Source organism: Pseudophryne corroboree, chromosome 11 (assembly GCF_028390025.1).
Source record: "Pseudophryne corroboree isolate aPseCor3 chromosome 11, aPseCor3.hap2, whole genome shotgun sequence".
NCBI classification, from domain to species: domain Eukaryota; kingdom Metazoa; phylum Chordata; class Amphibia; order Anura; family Myobatrachidae; genus Pseudophryne; species Pseudophryne corroboree.
This window is the reverse complement of record NC_086454.1, coordinates 141,605,582-141,621,540: the sequence shown is the minus strand read 5'-3', so window position 1 is coordinate 141,621,540 and position 15,959 is coordinate 141,605,582. Positions and strand designations below refer to the sequence as shown.

Below are 15,959 nucleotides of genomic sequence, written 5' to 3'. Positions count from 1 at the left end.
GTCCAGGTCGGATCCATTCCGACAAATGAATGTCGGAATGGATCCGACTTCAATTGAATATACCCCACTGAGTCTGAAACCCAAAAATTAGTAAATATTCTCCTATGAATCTAAATAAAATTCAATGATTTGTAATAAAACAGCAGTATTATCTAAGAATTTTTACAAGGGGTTTAAATACGTACTCAGAGAATAAAGAACATAGGACCTCATTCAGTAAGGATTGCAAAATTAGCAATCTGCAGTCCGCCTGATTATTGAACAACTGTGCATGTGCAACGTTCGCATTGGGCACGCGCGAGTAAAAATAGCGACAGCAATTGCATACACATCTGATCGCAATGCAGCCGCTTTTTGACTGACAGGAAGCCGGCATTTCAGGGCAGAAACTTGCCGTTTTCTGTGTTTATCTGAAAAATGCAGGCGTGCCCAGGCGTTTTTAAGGAGGGTGTCTGACGTCAGCGATGACTACTTCCAGCCTCTTGTGTCACAAGAATTGTGGATGGCCTTGGCTGGCACAGATAGGAAAAACCTTCAATGTTTCGGGAATTGCGATCAGCACCGCGTATTGCGATGCATTCGCAATTTCTGCAATGGGCGTTTTTTCTCTATTTCTGGGCGGCAACCATTTGATCGCAGCAACTGCTTTTTAGCAGAAATTGCAATCCTTACTGAATGAGGTCCATAATTCTGAGCAAGAGGAAAGGATTTTTATTATAATCTTGTTTAAGAACACGTGTTTCCATAGGCATTCTCATACAGGATTATAATAAAATTCTCTCCTTGACGTGAGTACTTCACTAAACAGAATCTAAAACTCTTAACTTTGTTCTGTGTGGCATTGTGCAGTTATGTTTTGGGATAGCTACTGTTAAATTTACATTTCCAGAGAAATATAAATATATTTATCTACAGTAAGAATACAGTCTACTTCCATATTTGAGAGGTCAAGTTGAGTTGTCAGTCATGGCTTTTGCTGATCTGCTGGAGAAAACTGGAGGCATGGGACGGTTCCAGATCACACAGGTTATATTACTGTGCATTCCGATATTACTGACGGCCAGTCATAACCTTCTACAGAACTTCAGTGCTGCAATTCCAAGTCACAAGTGCAAAATAAATTACACTGGGATTCTTAACAGTAGCTCTGTCAGGGATGGCTGGGTGAGGGTGCTCAGTCCCCTGGATGAAAATGGGAGGCCTGAGTCATGCCTGGAGTTTGTTGAAGAACAGTGGAGGATGGTGGATTCCAACAGTACATTCTGCAATGTCTCGTCTGTGCAGACAAGAGAGTGCATGAGTGGATGGGAGTATAACAGGGATGAATTTAGCTCAACCATAATCACTGAGGTAAGTGCTCCAAGGCACTAGGAGGCGGGCACAACAAGTAATCAAGGAACATTTTTAATGAATGTATTAGTTAGTATAAAATCCTAATTATATATTGTTACTTTCACTGGAATAATAATCTGAGTAAGGGAAAGCTTTAGGTTACCACCTAAAAACAATATAAAAATCACAGGTGCACAAATGGGTATTTCTGGGTACCAAGAAACACCCCCTGAAACCTTCCTTGACAGACCGATGCCTCCCTGAAGGACGTACAAAGGTGGCGAGGTCAATACTGATGGCAGGTGCCCCTATCAGAAACCTATATATATCGTTAGTGTGTGTTACTGTATATAAAATATATACAGTGTGTGCATGTGTTATTATATATCCTATATATATGTGCATGTGTTACATATCCTATGTAATATACAGTATATGTGCTTTTTATATATATATATATATATATATATATACAAACAGAAAATCCAGCACTCATCAGAGTAAGCTCACTTATCCTCAACAATTCAATAAATAAATGATGGGGGTTTAGTTAGTGGATTGGCCAATGCACGGAAGCCTGCAAACCACTCGCCAAGGAACCCCACCTTCATGCAGGTCCTACACTATCACAGAGTGATAGATTGCTAAGGAACAGCTGAGACAGGTTCAGGATAATAGAGTCCACATAGGGGTGCATGAGAAAGCTAGTGGCCACAGTTAATAAGAGTCAACCATAGATTAACCCCGTCATATACACAAGTAGAAAACCACAGCACTCACCACCCCAGATGCGGGGCACAGCAATGCACTTACCACTCATAGGGTGGGGTGCACGTAACACAGCACTCGCCACTCCAGTAGCAGGGTACACAGCTGCACTTACCACTCATAGGGTGGGGTGCATGTAGCCCATGACCACATCACTCTAATACATACAAACAGAAAACCCAGCACTCACCAAAGTAAACTCACTTTTCCTCAACACTTCAATAAATAAATGATGGGGGTTTAGTTAGTGGATATATATACACACACACACTGGTTGGATAGATAGATAGATAGATAGATAGATAGATAGATAGATAGATAGATAGAGATCTGAACCTATAACAGCAGACACATAAAATACCCAGCATTTTGTTAATGTAGAGATGATGACTTTTATAGTGGGATTTGGTATGCGGAAGGAAAAACAGAAGACAGCTGGCTCAGTCCATATATATGTCAGGTGTGTTGGTCGGAGCCATAATTCTTGGAGGTCTATCAGACAGGTGAGTAACATTTTTTAACCTCTAATGCTCTCCAACTGAATTTACTGTCACTTACAGTATCTGCTGTTGCCTATGCCCATACAATGATGCAGACCATCATAAAGAAGGTTCTCAATCTTTCCTAGATATGGCCGAAGGGCATTGCTGATCTGGTCTTATTTCCAAATTGCTGTCAGCGGGACTTGTACAGCCTTTTCCCCAAATTACCTCTCCTACTGTGTGTTCCGCTTCCTTGTTGGAATGGCTCTGTCTGGAATTAGCATCAACACTACAGCATTAAGTATGTAGAAGGACATTTATACAGTATCTTTTTATGTTGAAAAGAAAGTATGGTGGACACTTTTGACCATGTGATTAGCTGCTGTACATTACTAAACCCTTAGGGGCCTATTTATCAAACAGTATTTGTGGCTTTTTAATACATTTAAATCACTTCTTATCTCTCCCTCACCAATCCCACCAACTCCTATTAGTGCACAAGATCTTGCTTCCTATTTCAAGGACAAGATTGATAAGATCTGGAATTAAATTGTATGCTCTTTCACAGACAGTGACCTACTCAATTCCCTTCCTGAACCCTCTGGCACCTTGTCTTCATTTGAACACATAAATTAAGATGAAGTATCTACACTCATCATCTGCCTACTCTACTACCTCTCCTCTTGATCGTGTACCCTCACAAACAAGTAAAGCTCTGTCTCCTGTTCTCATCCCAATCTTTACTAAAATCTGTGATCTCTCTCTATCTACTGGTATCCTTCCATCCCTGTTGAAACATGCAGTGATCACTCCCTTTCTGAAAAAACAAAATTCTGACTCAAGCTCTATCTCAAACTACCGTCCCATCTCTCAGCTCCCATACCCATTCAAGCTACTTGAGATACTTGCCTACACTCTCCTCACACACTTTCTTAACTCACACAACTTATTGGATCTACTTCAGTCAGGCTTTCGTGCCCAACACGCCACAAAAACAGCACTGACTAAGGTAGTGAATGATCTGTTCACTGATAAATCTAAAGGCCATTATTCACTAATTATTCTCCTTGATCTCTCTGCTGCTTTTGACACTGTTGACCACTCTCTTCTCATACACACACTACAATCCCTAGAGCTCTAGGGCACAACTCTTTCTTGGGTCTCAACTCTCAACGTACCTATCTAATTGCTCTTTCAGTGTTCGCTTCTCTGATTTCACCTCCTCTACGATACCTCTATCAGTTGGAATACTGCAAGGCTCAGTTTTAGGTCCTCTGCTTTTCTCAATATATACCACATCAGCTCTTTCAGATTTCAGCATCATCTGTATATGGATGATACTCAAATCTACCTATCCTCCCCAGGTTTGTATTGGGCTGTATCACTGAATACCTTTCTGCCATTTCATCTTGGATATCATCTCCCCACCTCAAACTTAATATTTCCAAAACAGAATGAATTATTTTTCCACTGACCATTAATAGTTACCAACCTGAAATATCTATCACTGTTGATCACTCAACAATTAACCCTACCCCACAAGCTCGCTGTCTAGGTTCATTCTTGACTCTGAACTGTCCTTTGCTCCCTACATTCAGTCTGTCTCAAAATCAATTTACTTCTAAGAAACATATCAAAAATACGATCATATTTTACACTGCAAAAAGTCTAATCCATGCATTGATTATTGCAATAGTCTCTTTACTGGTCTTCACAAAAATAGGCTCTCACCACTACAGTCCATTTTGAATGCAGCTTCAAGGCTGATTTTCCTTATCGTCTGCAGATCCACTCTGTCAGTCCCTCCATTGGTTACTGGTATTCTACCATATTCATTATAAAATACTTTTACTTACATACAAGGCTATTAACCAAACTGCTCCAACATACATCTCTTCACTCATCTCAAAATATCTTCCTACCCGACCTCTCTGCTCTGCACAAGACCTGTGTCTCTCATCCACATGCATTACTTGCTCCTACTCAAAATTACAGGACTTTTTCTGGGCTGCACCCACTCTATGGAATGCCCTCCCACACACAATAATACTCACCTCTCATCCCCAAACCTTCAAGCGTTCCCTGAAAACTCACTTCTTCAGACAAGTAACCTTCAATGTCTCCTATTTAATTATATCCTCTTTGTACAGTCCACACATAACCTCACATATTTTGTCTTTCTTCACTTTCTCATTCTCCTGACCCTTGGCCAACATTGCTGGGTGACCATATCATACAGTCCATTAAGAACCTTTGCAATCCGGCAAGATCATTATGCAATAGATAGCACCTATCCTTGTGTATCAATGCCTGTTTGCTTATAGATTGTAAGCTTGCGAGCAGGGCTTTCCTACCTCTATGTCTGTCTGTTATTACCCAGTTTTGTTCTATTACTGTTTCTCCAATTGTAAAGCGCAACAAAATATGCTGCGCTATATAAGAAACTGTTATGCACACCAGTGCCTGCAGGAAAGTACTGGTGTCAGAACTGTTATGCACTCCAGTGCCTGCAGGAATGTACTGGTGTTTGAACTGTTATGCAAAACAAATGGACTCACAGACAGACTGGGGAATATGACATAACGTACACAGAAGGTGATAGGGTAACAAAATACACACAAGGTGAACAGAGAAGCCCAGAGGCTAAGGAACTGGGTATCTCCCTTGTATTAGAACTGCTCAGATGGGAAAAGCAAGATGTTGTGTTTTAATACGTAGAGAACCCGAAATGCTGTTGCTAAGGGCAACAGCAAAACCCTAAAGGGTTACCAACGGGTGTGGCAGTAAACTCCTTGGTCAGAGATGGAATGATAGACACAAGGAGAGTCTCCACAATCCTAATTCTCACTTGCAGTGCACAGGTTCAGCTTACTGCCACTAAACTGACCCCTGACACCTAGCACAGTGAGACAGGATTAGACAGGCAAGTCTTAGAATACAGCCGCAAACTTGCTAAGTTCACAGAGTAGTAACAGAACCCCAGCAAGCTAAACGACTGACTCCAGTCTTACTGCTAGGTCTGGATTGGCAGAGTGTAATACCAAATCCCCAGGCCTATTTGCAGTAAGCAACAAACAAATACAAAGCTACACAGTACTGGTTAACTTTCAGGAACTGACTAACCAACAAAGATTCAGCAGCATCTGCTTACCCTGAGAAGAGGCCTTATAAAGCAGGTGCTGTCCACGCCCCACTCAGACCTCACAGACTGTGAGCACAAAAACCAGCACCGGATCCCCTGCCGTGCACAGAGCCTATAACCACTGCACAGCAAAAGACCCGAACCGGAGTATCAGCTGCGCTCAGGTTACTCCGCTAGCACTTGTCTCCCGGTTGCCATGACGACGTGGCAGCACAGGGCAGGAGACCCTAACAGTACCCCCCCTCTGACGAGGGGTCAAAGAACCCCTACCACCGGGTTTATCGGGGAACTGCGAGAAGAAAGAGCGTATCAGTCTGGGGGCATGAAGATCACAACTGCGCACCTACGACCGCTCCTCCGGGCCATACCCCTTCCAGTGCACCAAAAATGACAGCCGACCCCGAACCACCTTGGAGTCAAGAATCCTTTCAACAACAAACTCCCTCTGGCCACGTATCAGAAGAGGGGAAGGTCTTCCACTGGAAGAAGGATTACTAATCGCCCGTTTTAAAAGGGAACAATGAAATGTTTTATTGATACCCAAAGAACGGGGCAGATCTAACTGAAATGCCACCGGATTGATAACCCTGGTGATCTTATAAGGGCCGATGAACCGGGGGCCTAACTTATGAGATGGCTGTCTCAACTTCAAATTCTTGGTAGACAACCAGACGAAGTCTCCTAATTTGAAGCTGCAGGGTCTTTTCCGCTTATCAAAAACCCTTTTGGTCACTAATGACACAGACACAAGGGCTTTCTTCACTTTCCGCCAAATACCTCTAAGGACCGAAACCACAGAGGAACCACCAGGCGTGGAGTCCAGGGGGTCAAAAGAATTGGCCTTAGGATGATGCCCATACACACAAAGGAAGGGAGAGATCCCTGTAGCAGAGTGAGCCGCGTTGTTATAGGCAAACTCCGCCATGGACAGATGAGCAACCCAGTCAGTCTGACACTTGGAGACATAACACCTGAGGAACTGCTCCAAGGACTGGTTCACCCTTTCAGTCTGCCCATTAGACTGCGGATGGTAGCCTGACGACAAGCTGACAGAAATCTGGAGATCGGAACAAAATGCCCTCCAGAATTTGGCCACAAACTGGGATCCGCGGTCAGAGACCACATCAAGTGGCAACCCGTGGAGACGCACAACATGCAGCATAAATAATTCAGACAGGCGTCTGGCCGATGGCAGCCCAACCAGTGGAACGAAGTGCGCCATCTTCGAAAACCTGTCAACGACAACCCAGATGGCTGTCATCCCCGAGGATTTGGGCAAGTCCACCACAAAATCCATTGAAATGTGGGTCCATGGCTTATATGGGATAGAGAGTGGATGTAATGGGCCAACAGGAACCCCTCTAGGAGTCTTATTTCTGGCACAGATGTCACATGCCCGAACCCACTGATCCACATCCTTAGCCACCGAGGGCCACCACACCACCCTAGATAGCAACTCCCGAGTTCTGGCAATACCCAGGTGACCTGCCAACTTCTTGGCATGGAATTCCAGGAACACTCGCTGTCTTAACCTAGGAGGCACAAACAAAAGACCTACCGGAAGGTCTGGAGGAGCCTGCTCCTGTGCTCTAAGGACTAATGATAAGAGGTCCTGGGTAATGCCCACTTTAATACATGATGGGGAAACAATGGGCAACGGCTCCTCGGTGGTCTCCTGGATTGGAGCAAAACTCCGCGAGAGCGCATCAGCCTTGATGTTTTTTGACCCAGGGCGATATGTTATAAAAAAATTAAAGCGAGCAAAAAACAAAGCCCATCGTGCCTGCCTGGCATTGAGACGCTTTGCTGACTCTAAATATGCCAGATTCTTATGGTCAGTGAGAATTGAGACCACAAACTTAGCCCCCTCAAGCCAGTGTCTCCACTCCTCGAGTGCATCCTTAATAGCCAACAATTCCCGGTTACCCACGTCATAATTCATCTCGGCAGGCGAAAATTTACGGGAAAAGTAAGCACAGGGATGAAGGAGATTATCAGACACTCCCATCTGAGAAAGCACTGCCCCAATACCCATCTCAGAGGCATCCACCTCCACCACAAAAGGACGCTCTGGATCTGGGTGTCGCAGCACCTTGGCCGAAACAAATGCCCTTTTGAGACGGGCAAAAGCCGCTTTAGCCTCACAAGACCAGTGAGCAACATCCGCCCCTTTCTTAGTGAGTGCCACCAAGGGCGCCACTATAGACGAAAATCCAGCGATAAATCGTCTATAAAAATTCGCAAAGCCCAGGAAACGCTGAAGCGCCTTCAAACTAGTGGGCTGCACCCAATCCAGGACTGCCTGTACCTTGGAACCCTCCATTTGGAAACCTTCTGGGGAGATAATATATCCTAGAAATGCGATTTGCTGAACTTCAAATTCGCACTTCTCCAGCTTCGCCCCAAGCCGGTGGTCTCTGAGTTTCTGGAGGACTAAGCGTACATGCTTCCGATGTTCCTCCAGGGAATGGGAGAAGATTAGGATGTCATCTAAGTATACAACTAAGAATCTATCCAAATATTCCCTGAGCACATCATTCATGAAATCCTGGAAGACTGCCGGGGCATTACAGAGCCCAAAAGGCATCACCAAATATTCATAATGCCCTGAGTGGGTATTAAAGGCAGTCTTCCATTCATCCCCCTCTCTTATTCGGATTAGATTGTACGCACCGCGTAGGTCAATCTTAGAAAAAATGGTGGCAGTACGAAGCTGGTCAAACAAGACCGAAATGAGAGGCAGTGGGTATGAGTTTTTAATCGTGATACGGTTCAATTCCCTGAAGTCGATGCAGGGTCGCAACGAACCGTCCTTTTTACCCACGAAGAAGAACCCCGACCCAACTGGAGACTGTGAAGGTCTGATAAATCCCTTAGCCAAGTTCTCCTGAATGTACTCTGCCATAGTCTGAGTCTCAGGACGTGACAGGGAGTACAACCTGCTCTTGGGAAGCTTAGCATTTGGCAACAAATCAATGGCACAGTCATAGGGGCGATGGGGAGGTAGTACCTCTGCAACTTTTTTGGAGAACACGTCCGCAAAATCTGCATAACACCCTGGCAATCCTGGCAAACTTAGCTGCGAGAGCCTGACTGGAAGGCTCAAGCAACTCCTGAAACAATCAGTACCCCAACTAAGAATCTCCCCAGAGACCCAGTCAAATTGAGGATTGTGGGCCCTTAACCAGGGTAACCCCAACACCAATGGGGCAAAAGTACAGACAGTCACATAAAAGGACAATTTTTCAGAGTGTGTGGCTCCAATAAACAAAGAAATCTGGCTAGTGCAAGAGGTAATTTTACCTTGGGATAATGGTTCCCCGTTTAACCCACAAATCTCAATTTCCGATGCCAAGGGTACTAAGGGAACAGAGTGTTTCAGGGCGAATTGGCGGTCCATAAAAACCCCGTCGGCCCCACTGTCCACAAAGGCCTCAGTCTTGACAGTTTGACCGAGGATCTTCAAGGTCACCGGAATGATAAAAGTCTTCTTGGGAAATTCTGACTTCTGGCCTGACAGGATATTTCCCATCACCCTCCGGCCCTGAAGTTTTCCAGCTTTTCTGGGCATGATACTACCACATGACCTTTATTCCCACAGTACAAACACAACCCCTGCTGTCTCCTCCGCGTCTTCTCGCGCGAGGAGAGGCGGGTAGCCCCAATCTGCATAGGCTCCTCGGAAAATTCCTCAGAGTCTGAGGTTCCCTTGGGAAGGAAGGAAATCTCAGTCTCCCTTTCAAGCCTACGCTCTCTCAGCCGTCTATCCACCCGGATGGATAACTGCATGAGCTGATCCAAGCTATCAGGCAAGGGATATTGTACCAGTTGGTCCTTTATCTGGTTAGAAAGACCTCTTCGGTACTGGTGTCTCAGGGCTGGGTCATTCCACTGGGTATCATGGGCCAACCTCCGAAACTCCGTACAGTAAACCTCAACTGGCCTTCGCCCTTGCTTAAGGATCGAAATCTGAGCCTCGGCTGAGGCCGTCTTGTCAGGGTCATCATACAACATGCCCAGTGCCGTAAAAAAAGCATCAACACTTTTAAGCGACGGACAGTCAGGCTGCAACCCATATGCCCAGACCTGTGGGTCTCCTTGTAGCAAGGAAATCACTATGCCCACCCGCTGAATCTCCGACCCAGAAGACTGAGGCCTAAGCCGGAAGTATAGCTTGCAGCTCTCCTTGAAACAAAAGAACTGCGAGCGATCTCCAGAAAAACGATCCGGGAGATTTACTTTCGGCTCCTTAACCCCTGCAGGTGCTGCTGCTGCGGGAGCTCCGCCAGCAGCCTGGGAGGTGTGCATTTTAATGGACAAATCATTAAATTGTCGAGTCAGGACCTGCACCTGATCGACCACCTGTTGCAACGTATTTTGAGGGGTATGCTCCATATTCCCACAAAATTTCAACAGGAGTATTAGGCTGCTGAATATGTTATGCACACCAGTGCCTGCAGGAAAGTACTGGTGTCAGAACTGTTATGCACTCCAGTGCCTGCAGGAATGTACTGGTGTTTGAACTGTTATGCAAAACAAATGGACTCACAGACAGACTGGGGAATATGACATAACGTACACAGAAGGTGATAGGGTAACAAAATACACACAAGGTGAACAGAGAAGCCCAGAGGCTAAGGAACTGGGTATCTCCCTTGTATTAGAACTGCTCAGATGGGAAAAGCAAGATGTTGTGTTTTAATACGTAGAGAACCCGAAATGCTGTTGCTAAGGGCAACAGCAAAACCCTAAAGGGTTACCAACGGGTGTGGCAGTAAACTCCTTGGTCAGAGATGGAATGATAGACACAAGGAGAGTCTCCACAATCCTAATTCTAACTTGCAGTGCACAGGTTCAGCTTACTGCCACTAAACTGACCCCTGACACCTAGCACAGTGAGACAGGATTAGACAGGCAAGTCTTAGAATACAGCCGCAAACTTGCTAAGTTCACAGAGTAGTAACAGAACCCCAGCAAGCTAAACGACTGACTCCAGTCTTACTGCTAGGTATGGATTGGCAGAGTGTAATACCAAATCCCCAGGCCTATTTGCAGTAAGCAACAAACAAATACAAAGCTACACAGTACTGGTTAACTTTCAGGAACTGACTAACCAACAAAGATTCAGCAGCATCTGCTTACCCTGAGAAGAGGCCTTATAAAGCAGGTGCTGTCCACGCCCCACTCAGACCTCACAGACTGTGAGCACAAAAACCAGCACCGGATCCCCTGCCGTGCACAGAGCCTATAACCACTGCACAGCAAAAGACCCGAACCGGAGTATCAGCTGCGCTCAGGTTACTCCGCTAGCACTTGTCTCCCGGTTGCCATGACGACGTGGCAGCACAGGGCAGGAGACCCTAACAGAAACTTCATAAATAAATACTACGTATCCCTGGAATGTATGAAGGAGGGATCACAGCGCTGTGATCCCTCCATTGCCGTCCGCAGCCGCATCCTCCATAGTTTTCTTTGGGGGATGCAATGCTGCCCGATGTATCAATAACGCATTCCCGATATACACTTTGTGGGATGTAGTTCCGGCAGGGTTCCCCAGCAACACTCCGCTGAAAATATCCCCTGTGCACGGCGGTAAATCCTACCGCGCATGCGCAGAGGCCCGGACACCCTGCTCAGCACATTGCAGGGACGGGCTAATTTAAAAGCTCTTGTCCCTGCATGCACTGTATAATACATCCCGCCGATAGGATCGCATAACGCCGGGTACATCGCCACCCTGGCCTGAGGAAAGGAGACGCCGTTAACACTCTGCAGACTAGATTCGCTGTACGTCTGCCGGGTGGGCGGGGACAAGGGGGGGCAGCAGGCTGAGCCATTGCCGGAATCAAGTGGGCGCAGCCACCAACGCCACCAACGCTGCTGATAAGAATTGCAGGACAGCGGCAGCAGAGAATGAAGAGCGAGGCTCCTCTATATTAAAGAGTTGGACCTCACTGCTAGGCTAGTCAGGTTGGTAAGCCTCTGATTATAGCTGGCTGATCTGTGCTCCTCCTCACCTCTGTACTCAGTTCTGCTCCATTTACTTCACATTGTAGGTATGACTTCTGTCTCTCCCAGTAGGTCACCATGTCACCAGTGTGAATGTCTCCAGTCCCCCCTCACCAGTCACCATTGTGTATGCCCCCCCCCCCACCAGTCACCATTGTGTACGCTTCTGTCCCCACTCTGGCCACAGTGTGTCTGCCGTAATGTATAAAAGGGGGACGCTGTCTGTCGTACTGTGTAAAAAGGGGGACGCTGTCTGCTGTACTGTGTAAAAAGGGGACGCTGTCTGCCGTACTGTGTAAAAATGGACGCTGTCTGCCATACTGTGGAATAAGGGGACGCTGTCTGCCGTACTGTGGAATAAGGGGACGCTGTCTGCCGTGCTGTGGAATAAGGGGACGCTGTCTGCCGTAATGTGTAAAAAGGGGGACGTTGTCTGCCGTAATGTGTAAAAAGGGGACGCTGTCTGCCGTAATGTGTAAAAAGGGGATGCTGTCTGCTGTACTGTGGAATAAGGGGACGCTGTCTGCCATACTGTGGAATAAGGGGACGCTGTCTGCCGTAATGTGTAAAAAGGGGACACTGTGCCGTAATGTGTAAAAAGGGGACGCTTTCTACCGTACTGTGTAAAAAGGGGATGCTGTCTACCGTACTGTGTAAAAAGGGGACGCTGTCTGCTGTAATGTGTAAAAAGGGGGACGCTGTCTGCCGTAATGTGTAAAAAGGGGACGCAGTCTGCCGTAATGTGTGAAAAGGGGACACTGTCTGCCGTAATGTGTGAAAAGGGGACGCTGTCTGCCGCAATGTGTAAAAAGGGGGACTGTCTGCCGTAATGTGTAAAAGGGGCTCTACCTGGTGTAGTGGCGCTACTGTGTGGTGTATTTTGAATAATGGAGACTACTGTGCAACGTAGTATGAATTGGTATTATTTTGTGGCCACACCCCTTCCCCATGAAGCCACGCCTCTATATTTTTTATGCGCTCCTACGGCGCGCACTGCCCATTTTACGTAAGGGGGGGCACCAATGCCGCTTCTTGCACACAGCGCTTAAATGACTAGTTATGGCACTGCACCAACCCCCCCTCCCCCGCAGCTCATCGCCAGTGTATATTTCCCCTAGGGCCACAGTTTGCTAGGAAGCTAGGGGCGCCAAACAGATTATATCTTGCCCCCCCCAACCTAAAACTGTTCTGACGCCCCTGGCTCTGAGTGGTGTAGTATCTCTGAGTAACCATACTGTAATGATCCCTTATTAACAGCAGTTCAGTAATGAAATCAGATACAGTACATTATGCAGTTTAATCACCTAAGGATGTATTTGGCTGGTGTGTGGGTTGCACAGTGCTGGGTGATTGCTGTGCTCCCAGTCCTCTGCAGGTGCTGCTAATTGGGTAATGCTGAATTTGTGTGTTTGCAGTGGTTTCGGCAAGGCAGCTCGCCCCCCCCCCCAAACATGAGAGGCGCCGGCCAGGCCCGTTGCCACCACGCATACGCGGGGTACGCGGCTGCATAGAGCGCCAGATGATGAAAGTGCTGCCGCAGATACCCGCAGCCACGCCCCCCCCACCTCCTGCTCATTGTCCTCCCGCGATCTGGGTGCACAGCATCTCCCATCATTCTCCCTCCCCATGCTCATGGATGCCCAGTCTTCTTCCGCGATGGCGGCACAGTCTCCTACCGCGATCGCGAGGCAAAGCTCGGTGACTTCCCACTCCCGCGGATGCGGGTACACAGCACCCGCCTCCCGCAATCGCAGGTGTCACTCCCGCTATCGTGAGTACACAGCACATCCCCTCCATGTGACCAGGAGTGAAGGCAAGGCCGAAAAGTGTATGGAGGCAGAGTCAGCCCAACGCAGACTGGACCACCTCCGCAGAGCAGCAACAGTGGAGCCCAGAGGTGAGCAGCACTGCGTATCTGGTGCTGGGGGCATGTGTGTGTCAGGCACTGGGGGGGCATATGTGTATCTGGTGCTGGGGGCATGTGTGTGTCAGGCACTGTGAGGGCATATGCGTATCTGGCGCTGTGGGGGCATGTGCGTATCTGGCGCTGTGGGGGCATGTGCGTATCTGGCGCTGTGGGGGCATGTGCATATCTGGCACTGTGGGGCCATATGTGTATCTGGCACTGTGGGGGTATATGTGTATCTGGTGCTGTGGGGGCATATGTGTATCTGGCACTGTGGGGGTATATGTGTATCTGGCGCTGTGGGGGCATATGCGTATCTGGCACATGTGTATCTGGCAAGAACAATTAAGCTGTGCGCTCGGTGAGTGGTGGTGTATATGATTGTCAGCAGCGACTTGGAAAGGGAATGCCAATCCCTCAGAAAAACACTCGATAGAACAAAAACCAAGTTGCGCTTAACAATCAAAGATGAAAAACATTTATTTAAAAATTAACAGCAATTCTCCCGGGAGTACAATTAATATAAAACAATTATCATAAATCTACACGGTACATAATCACTGTGCCCAAATGGATTATAATGATACAGATCTCATTTGACAATTAAAACATATGACCCCAAGAATATTGTAATGAATACAACAACAATAATAACGATTATTAGGCTCTTATGATCAACAAATGGGTCTATGTGCCGATGGTAACTCACTTATTGTGTGGAAGTCCCAAACAGTCCTTATTCCATACGGACGTATATCAGTTCCAATGTTCCTATAATGGAAAATGCCCTTGCACTAGGATTTTAACGCTCAAATAGATGCAGGGGTAGACAAATGGACTGTGTCCAACAGAACCATGCTGTTGTGATGGTATTAGCAGGGAGAGCCCGGAGTGATGTTATTACAGCCGGCTGTTTGCCCCTGCACAAAGGAGGGAGAGCAGTGTCTGCACTAGCCGCCGGGTTAGAATGGAATGCAGCCGTGTGCAGGCTGTCGGACCTGGACCGCTAGATGTTACCTCTGCGACACGATGTCCGTAAGCTCTCACCTGGAACGGCTGGGCTGACCTCCCACGGGCAGCTCCGATTGAGCCTCCCTGCACTTCACCTGATGTAGAAGGGGAATTGTTGGAGCCACGGATGTATTGCGCTGGCTGTGTGTGAAAGCCAGCCACGCTCTGAATAGCGATGTTGGGGCTGCGCCTCCTTACCGAGCTCCAAATCAGCCTCACTGGAATATGCCGCCGACGGAATCAGAAGGCACCGGAGCCCCGGCACCTAAACGTCAGCTGGGCAGTAGAGAGCTGTCAGACTCAGCGGCCGTTAAGGACTGGTCTCCTGTGGTGGCTCAGATTGATCTAGACTTCAAATAGTGAAAGGGTACACCTGTATCCTTAATGCGTTTCAACGCCAACAGGGCGTCTTTTTCCAAAAGGCAGGTAGAACAACTTTAAAGATGGTTAATGTAAAAATTTCTATTCAGCAATATTAGGCTATTGTTAGTATAATTACAGATGCTCGAATGTCACAAGTGGTTTGAAATTTGAATTTGATCATAATTCCGCAGTATGAGCTTTTTAAATATGTTTATAGTTAAAAATTGTAATTTACGTATGTATATTTTGTTTTGCAGTTCATCGTTCACTTTTGAGGGAACAGCCAGGTCTGTGATACAGGGGATGTGGTGTGTCAGAAGTGGGCGGTGGGGGCATGATCACATCATTGTGGATCTGCCCCCTGCTGTACAATTCCACAATTCTCAGCACTGTAAAGCGAGGTGCACAATGCATCTGTATCTGACACTGCTCTCTTTCCTCTCCCTCTCCCTAACACTCCTCTCTCTCTCTCTCTCTCTCTCTCTCTCTCTCTCCCTAACACTCTCTCCTCTCTCTCTCCCTAACACTCTTTCCTCTCTCCCTAACACTCTCTCCTCTCTCTCCCTCCCTAGCACTCTTTCCTCACTCTCTCTCCCTAACACTCTCTCTCTCTCTCTCTCTCTCTCCCTAACACTCTCTCCCCTCTCTCTCCCTAACACTCTTTCCTCTCTCCCTAACACTCTGTCCTCTCTCTCCCTCCCTAGCACTCTTTCCTCACTCTCTCTCCCTAACACTCTCTTTTCTCTCTCTCTCTCTCTCTCTCTCTCTCTCTCTCTCTCTCTCCCTAACACCCTCTTTACTCTCTCTCTCTCTCTCCCTCTCTCTCTCCCTACCTAACACTCTCTTTCCTCTCTCTCTCTCTCTCTCTCTCTCTCTCTCCCTAACACTCTCTTTCCCCCCTCTCTCTCTCTCTCTCTCTCTCTCTCTCTCTCTCACACACACACAC

The 15,959-nt window shown here is 47.1% G+C and overlaps 1 protein-coding gene across 1 annotated transcript in view; it reads left to right on the top strand.

Moving 5' to 3' along the window:
- The first annotated feature begins 966 nt into the window (after positions 1-966).
- The window catches only part of LOC134970028 (solute carrier family 22 member 6-A-like), a 158,445-nt gene continuing 143,452 nt past the window's right edge, over positions 967-15,959 (top strand). The window contains exons 1-3 of the mRNA XM_063946145.1: positions 967-1,350; positions 2,500-2,603; positions 2,729-2,883. Coding sequence (XP_063802215.1) covers positions 967-1,350; positions 2,500-2,603; positions 2,729-2,883 — 643 coding nt within the window. The remainder of the gene's footprint in view (positions 1,351-2,499; positions 2,604-2,728; positions 2,884-15,959) is intronic.